Source organism: Macaca mulatta, chromosome 1 (assembly GCF_049350105.2).
Source record: "Macaca mulatta isolate MMU2019108-1 chromosome 1, T2T-MMU8v2.0, whole genome shotgun sequence".
NCBI lineage: Eukaryota > Metazoa > Chordata > Mammalia > Primates > Cercopithecidae > Macaca > Macaca mulatta.
This window is the reverse complement of record NC_133406.1, coordinates 190,115,477-190,138,622: the sequence shown is the minus strand read 5'-3', so window position 1 is coordinate 190,138,622 and position 23,146 is coordinate 190,115,477. Positions and strand designations below refer to the sequence as shown.

Here is a 23,146-nt window from a genome sequence, read left to right as displayed (position 1 = left end):
GCCTCCATATGAATTTTAAAAGTTTTTTCTAGTTCTGTGAAGAATCGCAATGGTAGTTTAATAGGAATAACATTGAATCTATAAATTGCTTTGGGCAGTATGGCTATTTTAACAATATTAATTTTTCTTACCTTTGACCATGAAATGTTTTTCCATTTGTTTGTATCTTTCAGATTATTTACAGCTAGTGTACAGAGATACAATAGATTTGCGTGTTAACTTCATATCCTGCAAGTTTCCTGACTTTGTTTTTTTTTTTTTTTTTTTTTGGTGTGGAATCTCTAGGGTTTTCTACATATAAGATTATGCCATCCACAAATAGAGATTATTTTACTTTTTTCTTTCCAATCTGTATGCCTTTTATTTCTTTTTCCTACCCTGGCTAGAAGTTACAGTTAAAAGGCAGCAGGGAAGTTGGAATCCTTGCTTTTTTCCTGATCTTGGAAGAAAAGCTATGAGTGGTTCACTATTGAGTATGATGTTGGCTGTGGGTTTTTCATATGTGGGCTTTATTATGCTGAGGAAGTTCTCTTTTTTTCCTAGTTTGTGTGTTTTTTTATCATGAAAGGGTGTTGGATTTTGGCCAATTTTTTTTTCTGCATGCGTTGAGTCTTGTTAGTATCAGAGTTACAGATTATGTTGCATAATAATGTGAATGCAAAATATCTGCATGCATATTTCCAGCCCACTCTTTCATCTTAATTTGTCCTCCCTATAATTCGTTGGTAAAGAAGCTGACATGAATTCCTTTAATACTGAGTACATGATACCCAGATGCAAACCACAAATTTTAGGAAAATTTTTAAGATCAAAACTTTTAGATAATAAAAATGAAACATAATATTTAAATAATACTAATGACAGTTTCTAAACAGTAGAAGGTAATTGATATTGTTTGTGGTATTTCACAAAGGTTGTTTATATCCAGTTTAATGACTCCTGTTGTGACCCGTAGGTTAGCTTTAGTATCTCATTTTTTGTAGAGATAGGGTTTTGCCATGTTGCCCAGGCTGGTCTTGATCTCCTGGGTTCAAGCAATTTGCCTACCTTGGCCTGCTCATGGTGGCATGAGCCACCGTGCCTGGCCAAAACAATTTTTAAATTATTTATTATTTCTAGGCTGGGCATGGTGGCTCACAACTGTAATCCCAGCACTGTGGAAGGCTGAGGTGGGAGGATCTCTCGAACCCAGGAGTTCAAGACCAGCCTGCACAAAATAGCAAGACCCTATCTCTACTAAAAATAATAATAATACTAAATTTATTATTTTTAAATAATTTAAAAATATTTTCATAGAGATGGGAGATTTTCTGTGTGGCCCAGGCTGGTCTTAAACTCCTGGATGTAAGCAATCCTCATGCCTTTGCCTCCCAAAGGGCTGGGATTACAGGCACGAGCCACTGCGCCCAGCCTCCACCTTTTGGCTGTTATGAACAACACTACTAAAAACAGTCATGTACAAATGTTTACATGGACACAGATTTTCATTTCTCTTGAGTATATAACTAGGAGTGGAATTGCTGGATTACATAGTAACTACATTTAAACCATTGAAGAGCTGCCAGACTGTTTTCCAAAGCTGTTGCACCATTTTACATTCCCACTAGCAGCCAATGAGGGTTCAGATTTCTCCACATCCCTGCCAACATTTGTTGTTACCTGAAGACTTTTCTTTTTTTTTTTTGAGACAGAGTCTTGCTCTGTTGCCCAGTTGGAGTGTAGTGGTATGATCTCAGTTCACTGCAACATCTGCCTCTCAGGTTCAAGTGATTCTCCTGCCTCAGCTTCCTGAGTAGCTGGGAATACATGTGCATGCCACCATGCCCAGCAAAGATTTTTATATTTTAAGTAGAGATGGGATTTCGCCATGTTGGCCAAGCTCGTCTTGAACTCCCAGCCTCAAGTGATCTGCCCACCTTGGCCTACCAAAGTGCTGGGATTACAGGAGTGAGCCACTGTGCCGGGCCCCTGATGACTTTTTTGATTCTACTAATTGTAGCAGGTATGAAGTGGTACCTCACCGTGGCTTTGATTTGCATTTGCCTGGTGAGTAATAATGTTGAGCTTCTTTTCATGTGCTATTGGTCACTTGTATATCATCCTTGGAGAAATGTCTTTTCAAACCCTTTGCCAGTTGTTGCTGGGATAATTTGTCTTTTTGTTATTGAGTTGTAAGAGTTCTTTATATATTCCAGATATAAGTCCCTTATTATTAGATAAATGATTTACAATAATTGTCTCCCAATCTGTGGGTTGTACTTTCACTTTCTTGATGGTGTCCTTTGAAGTAGTTTAGTCAACAGTACTGATTCTGCCTCATCTTTTAAATTTTAACTCAGCTTGCAAAATAATCACGCAGTGAAAAACTTCTCTTGTAATATATATTTCTCATTGATAAACAGAATAAAGAGTGATGACTACTTCCACTTCTTGAACATACATACAGCACATATGACAAGAACTGATTCTTACTTTGCACACATTAGTAGTTTCATCCAACTGTAATCTCTCTCTCTCTCTAGTAATGTCCAGAATATAGTTATCACTCTTCCATCAACCACCCCATTACCATTGCATATGCCATTCGACAGTGTCATTTGATGAAGTATTTAATCCAGAACTAATTCTGCTGTCTCTCTCTCTCTCTCTCTCTCTGAGAGAGGGTCTTACTGTTGCCCAGGCTGGAGTGCAGTGGTGCAAACACAGCTCACTGCAGCCTTGACTTCTTGGGCTCAAGCAATTCTCCCACCTCAAGCCTCCCAAGTAGCTGGAACTACAGGCATGCACCACCATGCTTGGCTAATTTTTTTCCCTCTTTTTTGTAGAGATGGGGTTTCCACATATTGCCCAGGCTGGTCTCAAACTCCTAGGCTCAACTGATCCTCCTACCTCAGCCTCCTAAAGTGCTGGGATTACAGGCGTGAGCCACTGCACCCAGCCTGCTGTCTCTTTTGAGCATTAGCTTCTAATTGCCAATTTTGCAGCTAGCTTTACAAGTTTCTCAGCAATAGTAGGATTTGCATCCATTTTTACCTCGACTGTACTTGTAAACAATTTCTCCTTTGGCATTTTGCATCTTCTCTGCTTTTAGCAATAGATTTCTTAATTTAGTGGTATTATTTTTCTTCTGTTCTGAAAAAATTCTATTGATTTAACAGAGAGGTAGATCATTAGGCTTTATTTAATAATGAAGCAAAAACTTTGAAGGGCTCATGCTTTTATCAAAAAATGTTCTAAGAGAGAAACACTGACAGTAGGGGTAAATGGATTTCTTCTCTTATATGATCAATTTTTATATATTCACTTCTTAATCAAATTCTTTTATGGAAACTAGTATAAGAATAATCACACTCAGATTCAGCTGCCTTGGCATCTTCTATACTGGTACTGGAGTTCTTTGAATTACATCTATACTAATGTTGAACTACAGTTGACCCTTAAACAACATGGGTCTGAATGGTGTGAGTCCACTTATGTGGAGAGTTTTTTCAGTAGAAGTTATACTGAGTATGTCTGCCTCTTTTGCCTCCTCTTTCACCTCCTCCACCTCTTTTGGTTCTGCTTCCTCTAAGACAGCAAGACCAACCTCTCCTCCACCTCTCTCCTCAGCCTGCTCTATGTGAAGGTGACAAGAACAAAGACCTTCATGATAATCTGCTTCCACTTACTGAAGAGGCAATACATTTCTTCTTCCTTAGGATTTTCTTAACATTTTATTTCTAGTTCATTTTGTTAATGCGCTATATAATACAAATAACATACAAAATATGTGTTAATCGATTATGTTATTGGTAAGATTTCTGGTTATCAGTAGGCTATTAGTAGTTAAGTTTTGGGGGAGTCAAAAGTTATACTTGCATTTGACTGTGTCAAGAGTCGACACCCTAAGCTCCATGTTGTTTAAGGGTTAAATGTAGTTTGAACTACACTAGTTTGTACTGGTTTGCAGTAATTATTATATTATATTCATCATTAATTTTATGCTTCAATGAACCATTGTTGAGACATGATCCATTTTGGGAAGCTAAGAATATAATTAACTTAAGCAAGGAAAAATGAATGTAAATATAACAATAACATATGAATGACATGAAGTTCAGATGTCAGAATCAAACACCTCTGTTAAATGAATGCTTGCCAAGACAAAACAATCAATGCAATCAATTCTTATTATCTATTAACAGTCTAATAAATTGTAACAGATATGATAAATTAAACGGGATCTGAAGAATGTAATTCTTACATTTTGTATGATAAAATGTAAGAAGTATATTTTATATGATAATTCTTATCATATAAATGTTTACAGAATAACATTTTATATGATAAATTAAATGGGATCTGAAGAATGTAAATCTTACATTTCAAAATGTGAAATAAATGTGAACAAAATGAACCTGTTGCTTATTCATACCTAACTGCTTGGGAATCTTAGTAGATAGGTACTCCAGTAGTTCAGGAATCACACTGAGAAACATTGCCCCAGAAACCAGAACCTAGCATGTAGCAGGAACTCAAAGAGTAGCTGTTATTATCTATATTCTTACCTGTTCTACCTGCCTTGAAGCTTGAGAACATGTCTGGCTCACCCTGGCTAGGTGCTCCCTGGGCTTCATCCACCTGATTAGTTGATAGACTTTATTGGAATTTCTGGGTTGTAAGCCTAAGGACCTTGTTTATCTTGCTCACAGCTGTGTTCTTAGGCCTCACACAGTGTCTGCTATACAGTAGAAGCTCAATAAATATTTACGAAATGAATATATAAATCAAAGGGAGAGAAATTAATTTTCTGTGATTTGGGCCTAAGAAAGAAGAAAAATCACTGGATAAATAACTATTTTTCTAAGCAGAATGTAGCTACCTACAGAAAGGCACCTATGGTGTGGTTGGCTAACCATTTAGTAACCTACTCATCAACAATTAACACAGCGCTTTCTCCTTGAAGTTACTTTTAAATATTAGAACTTTTATAACTTTAGCATTTTCAGTGGAATTCTAATGTTTAAAAATATCATATTTTTGGGTTTTTAATCTCACATATAAATTTATATACAGCTATCTCACAGAAAACTCTCTTAACAGAACTACTGACCAGTGAGTAGTTTTGCTAGCTTTAAGAAGTGGTGTGTGTGTGTGTGTATATATGTATATACGTATGAGTGTGTGTGTGTATTTTTTAAAGAATAAGAGTAAAATCTCCTTTTAAAGGTCTGTTTAGTAAGTTTTGCTTTAAATTTTGTACCAAGAGATTGTTTTTGTTCTCTGTGCCTTGAGACGATTTATTCCTGCTTTATAGAAAACAGCAATAACTCATGGTCATAGAGAGTAGAAGGATGGTTATCAGAGGTTGGGAAGGGTGGTGCGGGGAGGTGGGGATGTTTAACGGGTGCAAAAAAAATAGAAAGAATGAATAAAGCCTACTATTTGATAGCACAACAGGATGATGACTGCGGTCAATGATAACTTAATTGTATATTTTAAAATAACTTAAAGAATGTAACTGGATTGTTCGTAACTCAAAGAATAAATGCTTGAGGAGATGGATACCCCATTCTCCATGATGTGTTTATTTCACATTGAATGCCTGTATCAAAGCATCTCATGTGCTCTATAAATACCTATGCCTACTGTGTACCCAAAAAATGAAAAATAAAAAACAAAAACAAACAAACAACAACAACAACAACAACAACAAAAAACTACAACAGAAGCCAGAATCAGTATTCTGTTTGTCATTGTTAGCTTTGCAAACAGAATGGGTATGATGGTGGTGAGATTTTAAACAGAGGAAAGGAAAAGGAATGCACTGCTGAAAACAGACTAAGACGAAGCTTAGGGGAAAAAAGTTACACATTCCATGTAGCAGACAACAAAGCCAACAATTTCCTTTGGCAACAAAAAGGCTGCTGTTAGGTAATAAACGTATCTTCCCTACAGTGTGGCAATGCAGTTTTTAAATCCTAAATTAGAACCCTTTAAAATAAGCCTACCATGCCCCTCTAGCATATTTTGTCCATGTTCCACTAATGTATTCTTAGAATTCCTAGAGATAAGAATGATGTAACTGCCCTTGAAATCTGCCCTGATCTCCAACATCTGCATTGTGGTAATTACCGAGCTATTGTTCAGATACAAGTTAATCACAGAGGTAAGCCTGGAAGAGAGTAATCCTTGCAAGCAGGATAGAGGATTATAAACAAATTTGTGTTGAATGAATAAACAAATGAAACAATAAATAGATCACAAACTAAGTATCACAAACTCTTGGTTATCAGAGGTTTCTAGGTAGCTTAAAAAATAGTGCATATAAAAAAAATCAACCCATTTACATGTTAAAGAGCATCTATTATTTGGAATCAGGCTTTAGGCAAAAATAGATTCTAAAATGTGGCTACTGTAATGTAGTAATACTTGTTTTCCTCCTCATCCACACTTTGCCAATAGTCTCTCATTAAAGCAAAAGATTTCTTTGTCCCAAGGACCTAGTCCAGTGACATGTACTTGGTAGGTACTTTGTAAACCTTTACAAAACCGAACTAACATGATTAATGAAAATGTCTAAGAGAGAAAGCTATAGGTGGTTCCGTCAAAAACAGAGATCCATATAATGTATATACCCTAGTTAAAAATAGAGCAATCAGTGATATAAAGGTTAGTCCTTTCTGGGCCACTGAAGAGTGATTCAGTGTATAAATACGGTTCAGGTTTGGGTTTATTTAACAAAAGTTTTAAACACAGGAATCTCCGGTTGAAGTATGGAATCATCAAAGTGATGAATATAATTTAAAGTTAAATTTAAATAAATTCAGGCCTAGGAAGCCAGCCTCCAAACCTATTCTCTGTTTTTAATTTCAAACTTAAGTAAAGTCTTATTTGTAATTTTTTTAAAATAAAGGCAAATTCACAATTACAAGGGACAGTGCTCCTTGTCACATATTCAGCAGATACCAAATCATTACGGTCTATGTATAGTACGAGAGAAGTCTTTAAAGTTAGAAATGTTTTTCTTAGGAACTCTATTATAACTTGAGCTATAACTTTCATGAAGACACTCTAAAAACAAAGAGAAATCCTTACCTCTTGCAATTAAATTTCAATAAAAATTTCAATTATATGGAGTGCTGGATTTTTCCTGTAACCCTCATATTAAATTTTGTGCTCAGTATTAAAGGACTTAAAGTCAATTTCTTTACCAGTACATTATGGGGAACACAAATCAAGATGAAAAAATGAACTGGGAATATGTATGCAAATATTGTGTATTCATATTCTTATACAGCATAATCTGTAAATCTGGTACTAATGAGACTCAAGATTTAAATGGCTGAAGAATGTTTTTAGTGAATTATTGTCAATCAATGCCTCTGTTCCAGGATAAATGTAATCTTGAAAGGTAAAACACCTATTATTACAAATTCCTAACTAAGTACAGTACTTCATTATTTCAAAATGTCACTGTCAATTTATAGAGTAACAGATAAACATCTTTCTACCATATATCTGAATGCCTTTCCTTCAGAGTAAATGAAACACTGATTATTAAGAAAAAGTATAAACAATATTTTTATAGCAATAGAAGATACCTAGTGAGCATTAAAAATCTATAAACTGGCCAGGTGCAGTGGCTCACGCCTGTAATCCTAGCACTTTGGGAGGCCGAGACGGGCGGATCACAAGGTCAGGAGATCGAGACCATCCTGGCAAACACGGTGAAACCCCGTCTCTACTAAAAAATACAAAAAAACTAGCCGGGCGAGGTGGCGGGCGCCTGTAGTCCCAGCTACTCGGGAGGCTGAGGCAGGAGAATGGCATAAACCTGGGAGGCGGAGCTTGCAGTGAGCTGAGATCCGGCCACTGCACTCCAGCCTGGGCGACAGAGCGAGATGCTGTCTCCAAAAAAAAAAAAAAAAAAAAAACTATAAACTAGTTACAGTGTTCTAAATTTTCATATTTGTTAATGTGGATATATTGGGTTTCATTTTTTAAAAATATTTAAAAATTTATCTTTTCGGTTTGTTTGTTTTTAAGAGACAGGGTTTCTGTCACCCAGACTGGATTATAGTGGTGTAAGCATAGCTCACTGCAGCCTTCAACTCATGGGCTCAAGTGATTCTCCCACCTGAGCCTCCTGAGTAGCCAGGACTACAGGCATGTACCACCATGCCCAGCTATTGTTTTTACGATTTTTTTGTAGAGATGGGGCCTTGCTATGTTGCCCAGGATGATCTCAAACTCCTGGCCTTAAGCCATCCTCCTGTCTTGGCCTCTCAAACTTCTGGGATTACAGGTGTGAGTCACTGTGCCAGGCTACACTTGCTATAGGGTCCCACATTGTTGCCTAGGCTGGGATACAATGGCATGAACATGGTTCACTGTAGTCTCAGCTTTCCAAGTAGCTGGGACTACAGGCATGCAACACCACCCCTGGCTAATTTTTGTATTTTTTGTAGAGATGGGGTTTCACCATGTTGCCGAGGCTGGTCTCTTAACTCCTCAGCTCAAGTGATCCACCCACCTTGGCCTCCCAAAGTGTTGGGATTACCAGTGTGAGCCACCCCCCAGCCCTGGCCAGGTTTTATATCATTGTAATCAAATATTGTTTTTTCCTTCCAAGTTACTTTATTTTATGTAAATTCAGATGTTCATTTATTCAATCACTTAACAAACATTTACTGAGTGCTGACTTTGTCCTAGGTACACTGTTAGGGGACAGACTTACAAGCATGAATATGATATGACTCTTGCTCTTAACAAACTCACAGTTTAATGTAATACAGGGATAAATGAGTAAAATACAATAGTTCAGGGTTATATTAAAACTGTCTATATGTTTCACATTTGCAATAACTAAAGGATAGTCTATTAAAACTATCCTTAGAAACTTTTCATCTTTGTTCAGAAATAAAACTCTCCCTTACTTGTTCTAGGGAAATCTTTTAAAAAGAAATTTAAAACAGATATATTAAAAATGATAATCTTACAAATATCTGTGAACATAACATCTCAGATTAACAAATGCTAATATTTGTTTCATATTTTATTTTAAGGCTGTTTTCTAAATCCAGAAATTTCTTGAATGAACCAAGCAATAATGACTTCTTGAGATAATTACTTATAGCTCCTACCAGCTATATGGCCTTGGGCAAATTTACTTAACTTTGACTCTCAGTGTTCTCATCTGAAAAGTACAGATAGTCATACCAATCTGTGCTAGATTATCTGCCATTTACCCCCTCAGGATCCATGTTCTCTACACAGCTTTTTGCCCATGGAGGTTCTCCTACCTTCCAGCTTCTGATTATGCTAAATTAATAGGAGATACTAGCAAAAGATCAGAGAAGGAAGGTGAAGCTATTCCCTAGTTTCCTCCCTACTGGGCCACCAAGGTTGGCTATATCCCTCTGTCAGAAGCAGTCCTCTCCATATAGCACTCTCTCCTAGGCTTTCAGGTCTAGAGATGATAATGGTTCCCTTTAGCCTTGGGTCTGTATTATCTTCTGTTGATTATTTTTTTGAGACAGATTCTCGCTCTGTTGCCCAGGCTGGACTACAGTGGCATGATCTTGGCTCACTGCAACCTCCACCTCCCAGGTTCAAGAGATTATCCTGCCTCAGCCTCCCAAGTAGCTAGGATTATAGGCACACACCACCATGCCCAGCTAATTTTTGTATTTTTAGTAGAGACAAGGTTTCACCATGTTGGCCAAGCTAGTCTTGAACTCTTGAACTCAGTGATCGATCTACCTCAGCCTCCCAAAGTGCTGGGATTACAGGTGTGAGACCCCATGCCCAGCTTCTTCTGTTGATTTTTGAAAACCCTGCCCACATCTTTAAAAATGGTCACTTTATTAAACTCTTCTTAAATAACCTAGCTTAAAAGTGTCTATTTACTGCCAGAACACTGACTGATCACAACTTCATGGGTTATTCTGAGGATCATACGAGATGATTAGTGCTTAGCACAGTGCCTAGCACATGATAAATACTAGGTAAGTATTGAACACTATTGTTATCAATAATGCTTTTATTATTGTTTTATTTGAGGTTCTATGTTCATGTTATCTATAACACCTGACTATGTTTAGGAGGTTGAGAAAACACCTGAATATGTTTAGGAAGTTGATAAATTCAGAATGCTAGAGATCTTTTGCTAATTCTCAAGGTACTTCAAACATATATTCAAATATAAAATGTGTTTATTGCTAATTAATCTCAATATTTAAAAAGAGTAAGAGGACCATAAAAGTGAGTGATAAAATCCATATAGTAGACATCATTTCCTGGACTATAGTTTCTTCTATAAAAATGCTTCTGAACTAATTTCTTGGAAATCGACTTCCTGTAACCACCCCAAATCTAGCAAAGTGTAAATAGTCCATAAACTAAAACAAATCACTGGGTCTTGGGGTCATAAAAAGAATGGACTGAAAGGTAAACTTCATAGCATAAAAACCCTTGGTAAATTTGGAAATGCATCTTCATCATCTTTATTTATCGATCATATCACAGGCATGTACCATCATTTGACAAATTACCTCATCAAAATCCTATTAAAGATCTGCTTAACCTTACCTCGTCCTTTATATCTTCCTGTTGTTGGGCTGTGAAGATCTCCATTGCAGCCATGAGTCTCATCATTAACTCATCTACTGTTGTGTTCCCTAAAAACATATAGAGATTGCCAAACTTTATATAAGCTTTTTATATATAACTTCAAATTATTAAAGTATTAGAAACTGGAAAGTCATTCTAGAATTAACCAGAAAGGAAAACCAGTCTAAAAAAATTACAGTTAAAATACTTTTGTGGTTTTATTGAAATGTTTCATATGTTTAATAAGAAAGAGTAGTATACTGGCAGTTGAAATTTCAGAACAGTTATATTTGAGGGAGCAGTTTCTTAATAAGAAGGACTTTTAGCACTATATAGATGAATGTCCAAATCATGAAGTTCAAAAGTTCTGTCAAATTATGAAAACATATCTAGTTAATAACACTAGCAACAACTACTAGTTGTTTACATATCACTGATTAGGCTAAGCATTTCTATACTATCTCATTTAATCTGTACAACAATTCTACGAAGGATTATGACTTAGTTTTAAAGAGAAGAAAAATGAGTCACAGAGAGCTCAAAAAAACTTGTCTGACTAAGGTCAAGCTGGTTAAGTGGTGAGGTCAGAATCTGAAACCAGAAGAGGCTGACTCGAAGCCTGGCCTCTTTGCCACCCACCTCAGTCTATTACCTTATTTAGAATTATCTTCTATCACCAAAAATCCTCTGGTGAAACAAACAGTAACTCAATTTCTGAAAAAAATGATTTCTTTTTTTGCCCAATTGATATTTCTCCCTTTCAGCTGCTTTTAAATGACTCTTATGATCTTTATAAAGAAGATATTTTAAATGTTTGATTTTCCTTAATGTCATTTTATTCCCTGACCAAGTCCATAACAAACATATGGCACATACATGCCATTTCCTGAACACATTTAAGTCATTGTTATTTGCTTGGGATGTACCTACAAGAGAAAAAGTCATGAGGATATATAAAGATATGACAATTCTCTTCTCTCAAACCTACAGGCAGAAAGAGTTAGGTTTTCTCCATGGCTTGAGAAGGGATCTTCTTCCCCATTAACAAAATGGCCACCAACAGGACAATAAAGACCAAGCATTCTTGCTGGCATTTTTCCAGAAGGCATGATCTTTCAATGGTGCTTTCCCTAATTATCCTTATGACCATTGGCAGCATGGGTTAAGGGAACATCCATGGTCCTTGGCAAAAGAAATGATCTAATTTGTTCACATCAGTACTACTCACTCAGTAAATGAGCTACAGGACAAACGTTATCTTGGCACTAAGAAAACAGAACTGGTTTTATAGTTAGAGTTCTAACTCTAATTCCATTACTTATAAGCTATATAATCTAGTACCTGGAAATTGTCTGGCACATGACAAAGGCTTTGATGAATATTTATTCAGTAAACAAATAAATGAACAAATGAATAAATGGACTGTAGCTCTCTAAGGATCAATTTCCTTTTCTCAAAACGGAGATAACACTATGTAATGTTCTTAGAAGGAGTGGACATAATGTAAAGTATACACAAATCGTTGGTAGTTAATATTAATAGATATGACACATGACAAAAGAAGTTTAGGAGCACCTTCAATATAGATATTTTATTCTTTTGAGACAGGGTCTCCTTTGTTGCCCAGGTCTCAAGTGATCCTCCCACCTCAGCCTCCCAAGTAGCTGGGATTATAGGTATGTGCCACCACACCTAGCCAATGTAGATTTTATTATTGGACAAGTCTGTGGGTTTCTATGTTTTATTTAAAAACTGTAGTGGCTAAGACTCAGAGCATGGGAAATGGGTACTATATGGAGTATACTGGAATCATCAGTGGGAAAATACTACAGTTGTATAGGTTGACTACATACTGGCCATTAATTTTTAGGCTTAAGTCACTACTTATAAGCTATGTTTTAGCCCTAACTGGAAGGATCCACGGCCAAACTGAACTCGTAGGTACTTCATACTTAAGCCCTTATTGATCCAAGACAGAGAAAAAGTGTACTAGTTAATGCAGTTCAGGGCAAACTTACTCTTTATAGTTGATTGCAGCAGTTCTCAAACTTTTTGGTCTCAGGACCCCTTTACACTGTTAAAAATTACTGAGATACCCAAAGAACTTTTGTTTATATGGATTATGGCTATTAACATTTACTGTGTTAGAAATTAAAATAGAAATATTTAAAATAAATTCATAAATCCATTTAAAACTAACAATAATAAACCCATTGCATGTTAATATAAACATTACATTTTTATGAAACATGACTATTTTCCAACAGAAAAAGGTTAGTGAGAAGAGCAGCACTGTAACATTTTTGCAAATCTCTGTAATGTGTGTGCCTAATAGAAAACAACCGTATTCTGTATTCTTGGACATCTACACTAACCAGTTACAATATCTTGTACTGATTGAAATTTACAAAGAGAATCGGGTCGCACAAAGATATGTAGTTGGAAAAGGGAGAAGTATTTTCATAGATAAGTGTGGATATTCTTTGACACTACACTTAAACTGACAAGTGTAAGTTTTCTTCAAATTAGATGCACATGGAATTTGAAACCCTATCAATGAAATCTGTGTACTCCGTTACATTAAAATCCATTGCCCTTTGAAAGGATCTTTTATCTGTGTATGATTTTATAATATGCACTGATCATTTGTAAAACATTGGTTCACTGAGTTATGTATTTCTCTGCTGAATGCTGACACACTTCATTATAGAATATTAAAAAAAAAAAAATCACAAAAAACGTCTGGCAACTACCCAGGCTACATATGCATAGTTTGCCTGTCAGTAATATTTTCAAGTAAAAATAATTTCTATAAGAAATAAATCAAGTAGTTCAGTGTAAGCAACCACACCAGTGCTTTTCTTCGAGACCACCAGTATACTTTAGTATGCAGCAGAAGTGCTTTACCCATACCTCCCACGGTGCCACACAAACTATTAAAAGGGTTAAAATTTAATAAAAGTAATAATTTTTACTGCTTCATCAAGGACATTTTTAAGGCTTTTTCTTTTTTTTTTTTTTTTAACTAAATACATGGCAATTAAGAATATGACTACTAGTACAGTTTTGTGTTACGGCTTTGATTCGTGCTAAGGTGCCAAGAGTTTTTATAAACCATTCCTTTGGAGCCACTAGTGCAAATGTCAACACAGTAAAAAAGGCAAAAAAAAAAAAAAAAAAAAAAGTCTTATTACAGTTAGGAAAATAATTTTGACCTTACAGATACCCTAAAAGGGTCTAGTCTGAAGTCTACAAACCACACCCTGAGAACCACTAGTTCTTACAATGTTGCCTCTGACAGGGAAAGCAGGAATGAAGTGTTATCTTCATTATCCATTTACCCTATGCAAATCAGTTCCCCTGGAGGTCTTTTTAAACACTGTTTATGAAATTGAATGTTCTAGTTATAGAGAAAACATAAAATGCTAGAGGTCTGGTTTTATTTGGGTTTTAAAGGCACTGCAATTTACACTTATCCCCTCCTCCCAACCAGACTTAAATGGAGGCAGAAATCAGTACCCCAGATACAGTTTTAGCTTGAGGCACTTGAAAAACCTTTTCCCCAGTGGCATATAGAAGATATACTGTTCAACCTAAGCTTTGTAATGAACAAGGTAATATTTTACACCAACCCCTGGAGTGCATTAGTAACAGTAAACAAAACAAAATCATTCACTTCTTTTTTGGTAAAAGAATGTGCACTGTGGTTAAATTCACAGGCATCTGACAGTTTCCTGCTTCAGGGTTGCTTGGAGTCATACAAATAAGAAGAAACAATTGTCATTGTGAAAAATTCAATCTTCAATATACAGTGACTGGATTTTCTAGATAGCTAAAGATAAGTACTTCTTTCAATTAATCAACATTATAACAATAAATCAATATAAATAGAAATTAAGTACTTTACAACTGATTATGTCCTAATTGCTAGATTATAGAATTTAGCAATTCTGAACATTTAACTTGAACATCCTGTGTCCCAAGGGTTGCGCAATTTTATTAAGATGTTTCTGTTAGATTTTCATGCAGCATATTATTTTTTATAGCACCTATACTTTTTGAAGACATTTTTCAGGATGTTCTATATTTTCAAATGCAAATTTACTAATAGAAATATTGTCAGCTTTGGTGGAAAAACTATAAAGTTATCACATACCAAGAAGGCTTTACTCTCCTTGTGACATGTACTTTACCTTGTATCACATTCAACACTTCATTAGATGATCGCTTTCCCATAATAATCAGGAAAAGCGGAAACTGATCTGTTTTTTGAGTTCGAATGGTTTGTGCCACAACACTGCCAAAGTGTCTATTGCACATAGTCAGAAATCTAAAAGGAGACAAAATACAAAGTAAGTTTTGCTTTGTAGTTTAATAGATTTACTAGTACTTCAACAAAGAACTCATTGTGTTGTTAGTTATGTTAAATTAGACAGCCTACCTGATATCAGTATGTAAAATCTTGCTATATTGAGTTTTCAAACATATCTGACATGATACAGAAGTGATTATCACATAGAAAGGCAGGAAGCATACCCTAAATGCTGTCTGGGGCTGACAGCATAGGATTCTTCGTCTTTTTTTTTTTTTTTTTTTTTTGAGATAGAGTCTCTCTCTGTCGCCCAGGCTGGAGTGCAGTGTTGTGATCTCAGCTCACTGAAACCCCTGCCTCCTAGGTTCAAGCATTTTCTGCCTCAGCCTCCTGAGTAGCTGTGATTACAAGCTCCCACCACCACACCTGGCTAATTTTTTTTTTTGTATTTTTAGTAGAGATGGGGTTTCACCATCTTGGCCAGGATGGTCTTGAACTCCTGACCTCATGATCCACCTGCCTTGGTCTCCCAAAGTACTAGGATTACAGGTGTGAGCCACCGTGCCCAGCAGGATTCTTAGTCTTAAACACTACAACACCACCCTTAAACTATGAGAAAAACAAACTAAATTAATTTCAAGAGGATAAAATTTGTTAAATAGAATAATACAGTGTTGTACAAAGACAGACAGACTAGCATCATCCTAAAAAACAGATTTTAGCAACATTTTCATAAGTCTTTAGAATCAAGAACTGTACTTTACAATTATGTTTTCTCCAGTAGTAGCAGGTCGTCTAGTTTCATACTCAGCATGAGATAAAAATAATAATTCTAAGCTTTTGACCAAAAAAAGCTCTAAGATATTAGCATACTGAAGTCTAGCATTAGTATTCTTAACACGATCTGGAATAAATGAAAAAACTGATAAAGCTTTTCTCTTCTATTAGAGGACTGTTTGAAATTAGCATTTCTTTCAAGAGAAAAGGGTAGCTTATGATATGTTTTCAGATCTGATGGTAAAAAGTAAATGTCATAATAATAATGAATTATGAAAGACCAAATGCAAATATAGAATGCTTTAATAAGATCCAATTTAATAAAGTCTGTAAAAATAATGGACTTTTAATAACACAGGTCACAAAAGGCAAAACAGTGGAAATTCTGGGGACTAGCCACTGGTACTGGCTTATTAATTCTTAATTATGTTCATGAAAGGCAACTTAAATCGTGTGTTTTCTTATGCCTTATGATAATATTTTAGGTAACAACTCCTCTGAAATGTATGTTCTAGCTGATGAGCAAAGTCCTGTCATCACATGCATTAGAAGGTAAATCTATTTGAAAAGACAAACGGCATCAAAATGTCATGCATTCAGACTCATTTGATATCCAAATTCAAAACAGAATCAAACCTCTTAATTTTTAAAGCCAATACATTTTCTCTCTACAGAAATTCATCTCAGAAATTTAGACTGAATCTTCCATAAAAATCTGTGCTTTGACTATAGAAAGTAGGTGCTGTTAAGGGCAACTAGAACTGTGGGCAAGAGTGTTAAGTTAGCACCATTGCAATAAGTTCATTGGAAGGCAGGTTTAAATACACACTTAGAAGAGCAATAACCAGACCTCATGGCAATTTCAGTGCCACCATGAAAATTCAAATTCTCACATTCCACAACTATGATGGGATAAAAGGTGCTCAAGCAGCCTAACCTTCTATGCCAAATTTCACACCCATATAGCTTAACTCATCGATGGGGATGTACAGATCATGAGACTAGAAAATTAGGATATTGTTGTGCTTTTTTTCTAAAATATTTTAAGTCAGTTTTGACTCTGACCTGATCATTGGCAACCTCTAAAATAAAAGATGTCAAAAAAAAAAAAATAGTTGGAACATCATTTCCCACAAAAAGGAGTAAGTCCTTGTTGCTTTCACATTGACTGGATTAATTAAGCAGATATAACAAATTACCTGTCCATAAGTGCTATTAAGTACTAGCTAAACAGGATACCTACCAAAAAGAAAAAAAAAAGAAAGAAAGAAAGAAAGGAAAGGGGGAGAGAGAGAGAGAGAAATAAAAGGGAAAAGCAGGCAAGTTTAGTGATTTTAAGAATTCCATCTCAAGATAATTTTGCCTGGAAATTGCGTACTTCCCATATTCTTTTTGTGAAAATGAGCAAGAAGATAAAATAATTATGAAAATACAGTTATCTTATTGGGTATAAAATATTATATAACAAAACTTTCACCACTATACAAAGCACATTTGAGGTGCAGATCTCGACGCACACAGCCATTCAATAAATTATAAAAAAACAACAACAAAGTGATCAATTTTCTACAAGTTATCGGAAAATCACTCTAAGTTTTTGGAAGTAGTTGGGAGATACACAGGGATCACACAGCCAGCTGACACTTTATGGTAGCCTTAACCAACAATTTATTCTAATCAAAGAGAGACTTAAAATTTTAATTAATCTGATCAATCTTCCCAAAATATGAATTATGTTTGAGATTTTCAAATTGCAATCATCAAGAGCCTGTGGGGCCAATGGACAGTATGAAATTGTAAAAATTCCTACTTGTCAGTTCATTCCGTTATAATTAACAAGAAGGTGGTACTTCACAGCACAGATGTCAAATCTTTTTCATGGCTAGGAGACTCTGCTTCTCCCTGCCAAGATCATTCATGCACAGCGCTACCATTCATAACACACTACCAGCAGCAAAAAATTCAGTTCACAACATTAGAAGGAAAATGGACGGGGGAAAAACCAGTCATTTTAAGAGAAAATGTGTGGTTCTCATAATTGTGGTATTTTCTTCCTTTTGAAGAGATAAAAGTGTACCAGTGCATCCAGTGGCAGGGCCAAAGCTGTCAACCAACTGCACATGGCATTCATCAGAGTTAGAAGTCATGAAGGGATAAATGGTTTCCACAAGTAAATTCCTGCAATCTCAAACCCAAAGTGGGGAAGCAAGGGCAAACCATTCTATAACAAAGGGAAATGGCTCTGTTTTTAAATAATACAATTTCTGAATAAATCAAACAGCCTACCCATCATATAACATTTGAGGACAGGACTAACAAGTTGCCAAATCAACCCAAGGCCAAATGCTAAAATTACAAATTTGAAAAGACAACGAATAAAGGAATGATACAAGGGAAGAAGGAAGAGAAGGAAGAAGGAACGGTTGAGGCAATGAGTGAAACGAAATAGTTAATCATAAGTCAGATATACTTTTATATTTTCCAGTTCTTGCTATTAGAAAACTGGTAAGATAAGACAAAATGGTTTTAATTTAAAGTTTGGAGAGAAATATATACAGAATATCTGATGGTTAGCATATATTAATCACTTGTAAAATTTTTCATTGCTGAAGCATAGATATTTCTATCTTGTTAATGGAAACCAGGATTACTAATAAATCAAATATGGCAAAAAGTAATCTTGTTTAAATTCAAAACAGGATATTGCTTAATTTCTTTCAACTTAAGTCATAATTACCTAAGTCACTGACTTTTACCAAGCTGTACTGTAACATAAAATATATGTTAAATGGAACCTAGCAATTCAGGGGAAGGGAGGTGAAATTCCACAAATGCTCACTGCCTACCTACCATATACCAGGTGCTGTAAAAGGAAGAATATTTGATAAAAATTAGAAGGCACAAAACTGTCAACTACTCTATTTAAGGGTTCCTGATTACTACATTTCAGTGTGATTCCCATGAGTTTAAAGGAGCCTCAGGTATAAAGTGGGAATAACACTTACCTTTAAAACACTTGTCTTCTTGTAAGGACAAAATAAGATACAGAAAACACTTGGACTTGTGCCTAAAATATGGTAGGCCCTTAAAATTGGTCGCTATTTTACTATTATTAAATGCATAATAATATTTAACACTTTTATCATCATTTCTTTTAGGATTAAAAACGACAGTTTATACCTACAGGCCAGCACTAAGAGACTTTATTTTGCACAGGAAGATATGGTAGCAAAGATTTGTTGACTAAACAAACACTGTCACTGTTTTTTTTCATTCAGAAAATGAATGGGCAGGTATCAATATTTAGAAAATAAGACATTATAGATGCTACATTTGTGCAATACCACAAAATTTTAAACATTTACAACTGGATACAAAACTAAAATCACTATTTCCTTTTAAATACATTTATATTTAATCATAACATGGCGAAAGGTCAAGGGGGAAGTGGACCCATGTGGAAAGGACATCCTCCTTTTATAACAACTTGCTCTCCTGGGAAGAAACCCATTCCTGGGATTACTAAACTAGCTTAATGAGAACAAGAGGGAGAACCCACTACCATGAGAACAGCCAAGGACATGGTGGGTCCATGACCCAGACATCTCCCATTAGGCTCCACCTCTTAAAGGTTGCACCTCCCAACATTTCCACACTAGGAATTAAGGTTCCCATATGAGTTTTGGTGGGGACACTCAAACCATTGCATAGTCCCAAATCTTTGGTTTAAACTAAACTAGGTTAGGAAAACAGAGTGTATGACTAAGCTAGGGGAAACTAAAGGTGACGGTCGTGATTCTCAACCTTTAGTGGCCTATAAATCACCTAGGGAATTTACTTAAAAGGCAAGTTCCTCAGCCCCATTCCCCCAGAGAAGGTGATTCAACAGATTTGGGGTAAGGTTCAGGAAACAAAATAGGTCTCCAACCCCACCCCAGGTAATTTTGATACAAGTGATTAATGGCCACACTTTGAGACACATTGCTTTCTGGACACAGGACTTTCTTTGTAAGACTTTAATCTGTCTCTCAAGGCAGTTCTTAAAAGAAGTCATCATAAAAATGTTTTGGGTAATGATAGCTTCACTGGACCAAGGGTCTAGTCTCCTGAGGCAACCACTTTAAAAATATTCATTCCCACTCGCTTCATTTGTATGGGTAAACTCCAATCTGATCTGAAAAAATACTAATAAATACCTCAACAGTCTGTGAGCTCCATGTGATGGAGGGAAAACAAAGCAGGGAAGGGGAAGTTGTAATATAAAATAGAGTGGTCAGGGAAAGTCTCAACGAAACGCTGACATTTGATCAAAGACTCTAAAGAGGTGAAGGAGGAAATGAAATATTTATCTCAGGGAAGAGAATTTCAGGTGTAGAGAATGGCAAATAAAAGACCTTGAAGTCGGAAAGTATCTAGCATATTTGAAAGGTAACAAGGAGGTTACTATAGCTGGAGCAGAGTGAAACATAAAAGACAAAAATTGATGAGTTTTACTAAACTTACATGGTAAAACACACACACATCCACCACAGAAAAAAACAAAAACAAAAACACCATAACTAGGCCAAAAGATAAATAACAAATGGGGAAATTTTCTGAATTCCAAACCACAAAAAAGCAGCTCATTTACTCATTATATATAAAATTCTTACAAACTAGTAAGTAAAAGATAAAAAATATATAAAGAAAGTTTCTAGAAATGGACACAGTAATAGCACAAAAGTACGTTAAAAAGATATGCAAAATTACACATACTGAATTTGCTCCTAATAGCTACATATATATATTCGAGATGGAGATGGAGTCTTGCTCTGTCACCCAGGCTGGAGGGTAGTGACGCCATCTTGGCTTACTGCAACCTCTGCCTCCCGAGTGATTCTCCTGCCTCAGCCTCCCAAGTAGCTGAGATTATAGGCACATGCCACCATGCCTGGCTAATTTTTGTATTTTTAGTAGAGATGGGGTTTCACCATGTTGGCCAGGCTGGTCTTGAACTCCTGATCTCAAGTGATCCACCCGCCTCAGCCTCCCAAATTGCTGGGATTATACAGGTGTGAGCCACCATGACTGCCTAAAGCTATATTTAAAAAAAAGAAAAAAGAAAAAAAAATTTTTTTCACCTGTCAGATTAGTAAAGAAAAAAAAAACAAAACTGGCTTTGGCAAGGTTACAGTAAAACCAGGAAAAAGCCACTACTATACACTGTTAGTATAAGTGAAATTGATACAATTCCTTCATGGGAAATTTGCCAATTAAAATTATAAATGCATACATACTCTTAACTAAGCATTTAGTCTATAGATGTATTTTCATGTGGAAATCACCTATGTACACAGTTACTGGATGTTTGTAACAGAATACTGGGTGTAATCCATCAATAATTGGATGCAGTAGCTCACACCAGTAATCCCAGCACTGTGGGAGGCCAAGGTGGGGGGAGGAAATTGCTTAAGCCCAGGAGCTGAAGACCAACCTGGATAACAAAGCGAGACCTGCCTCTACAAAAAATAAAAAAATCAGCTGGCATGGTGGCATATGCCTATAGTCCCAGCTACTTGGGAGGCTAGGGCAGAAGGATCGCTTGAGGCCAGGAGTTTGAGGTTACAGTGAGCCATGATCATGTCACTGCCCTCCAGCCTGGGCAACAGAGTGAGACCCTGTGTCTAAATCAATCAATCTTGGTTAAATAAAATTACAGTATATTATGGAATTTAAAGAGATACTATGTAGCCATTAAATAGATTTATTAACTGATATAGAATATCTTTATGAAGTAATGTTAGTGATAAAAGGAAGGTATTAAATTGTGTTTACCATTTGTATAAAACTGGGGAAAAATAAATATATATTAATTTGGTTTCTTTTTTTTTTTTTTTTTTTGTGAGACAGTCTCGCTCTGTCGCCCAGGCTGGAGTACAGTGGTGCAATCGTGGCTCACTGCAACCTTCGCCTCCTGGGTTCAAATGATTCTCCTGCCTCAGCTACCTGCGTAGCTGGGATTACAGGCACGCGCAACCACATCTGGCTAATTTTTGTATTTTTAGTAGAGACGGGGTTTCACCATGTTAGTCAGGTTGGTCTTGAACTCCTGACCTTGTGATCCGCCTTCCTCAGCCTCCCAAAATGCTGAGATTACAGGCGTGAGCCACTGAGCCCGGCCATTAATTTGTTTATATACAAAATAAACCTCTGGATGGATAAACAAGGACATTGCCTCTGGTGAGGGTCACATAGATACGGGGTTAAGAAGGAGACTTTTTACTAGATACCTTTTTATGCTTTTGAATTTTGATTAATGTGAATGTGTTAGCCAATCATAAAACTGGTAAAAGAGCAAGTCCCTTACATGAAGAAAAACTGCATGTAATCCCAAACCTTTAACATTGTTAATCACATTTTTCTATTTTATATGAGTTTTCTGTTCAAATCTATCTTTTTTGCAGTGGTGTGATCTTGGCTCACTGCAACCTCTGCCTTGCGGGCTCAAGTGATCCTCCTACCTCAGCCTTTGAAGTAGCTGGGACTACAGGTAAGCGCCACCATGCCCAGATAATTTTTGTATTTTTTTTGTAGAGATGGGTTTCACTGCATTGCCCAGACTCGTCTTGAACTCATGGGCTCAAGCAATCCACTGGCCTCAGCCTCCCAAAGTGCTGGCATTATAGGCATGAACCACTACACCCCGACCTCAAATTTTTTTCTAAATGGACAGTATAATGCCTCACCATGCAAATGCACATATTGTATGCATGTTGGAGAACACAAACCAAAGGTAATTTTAAGAAAACACAGGATGAGATTTTGGGAGAATGTAACTTAAAAAAGCATATCTCATCTGCCTGAGGCTTCCTGTAATAGTAAACTGTTAAATTATCTCAATAGATTAGTAGACTTTTAAAAAGCCATGTAATTTTTTTTTTTTTTCTTTTTGAGATGGAGTTTTGTTCTTGTTGCCCAGGCTGTAGTGCAATGGTGTGATCTCGGCTCACCTCAACCTCCACCTTCCAGGTTTAAGTGATTCTTCCGCCTCAGCCTCCCGAGTAGCTGGGATTACAGGCATGTGCCACCACGCCCGGCTAATTTTGTATTTTTAGTACAGACAGAGTTTGTCCATGTTGGTCAGACTGGTCTCGAACTCCTGACCTCAGGTGATCCGCATGCCTCAGCCTCCCAAAGTGCTGGGATTACAGGTGTAAGCCACCGAGCCCAGCAAAAGCCATGTAATTTCTTAATCTTTCTCTTTGTTTCCATCTATAAATCACTCAAATGCAAAAGACTTTGAGGCACTGAAAGTTTAATAACAATGTATAGCTAATCTATAGGAGACTAATTTATCCTAATTTTTTTGAGGAACAACAATCATAAATAATAATTGGCTTTTTCTTACCACTAAGAACATAAACATTTAAGAACTTGAAAATTTCTTAATAAAAAGGGTATTTACTTTTTCTCAAGTGTTGATCC

The 23,146-nt window shown here is 36.2% G+C and overlaps 1 protein-coding gene across 5 annotated transcripts in view; it reads right to left on the bottom strand.

The window, feature by feature from the left end:
• Window positions 1–23,146, bottom strand: part of FAF1 (Fas associated factor 1) — a 518,996-nt gene that overhangs the window by 79,142 nt on the left and 416,708 nt on the right. For all 5 annotated transcript variants that reach the window (XM_077993853.1, XM_077993852.1, XM_077993856.1 and 2 more), the window contains 2 exon segments: window positions 14,787–14,923; window positions 10,573–10,661 (listed from right to left, as the gene is read on the bottom strand). In XM_077993853.1, the coding sequence (XP_077849979.1) occupies window positions 10,573–10,661; window positions 14,787–14,923 (226 nt within the window).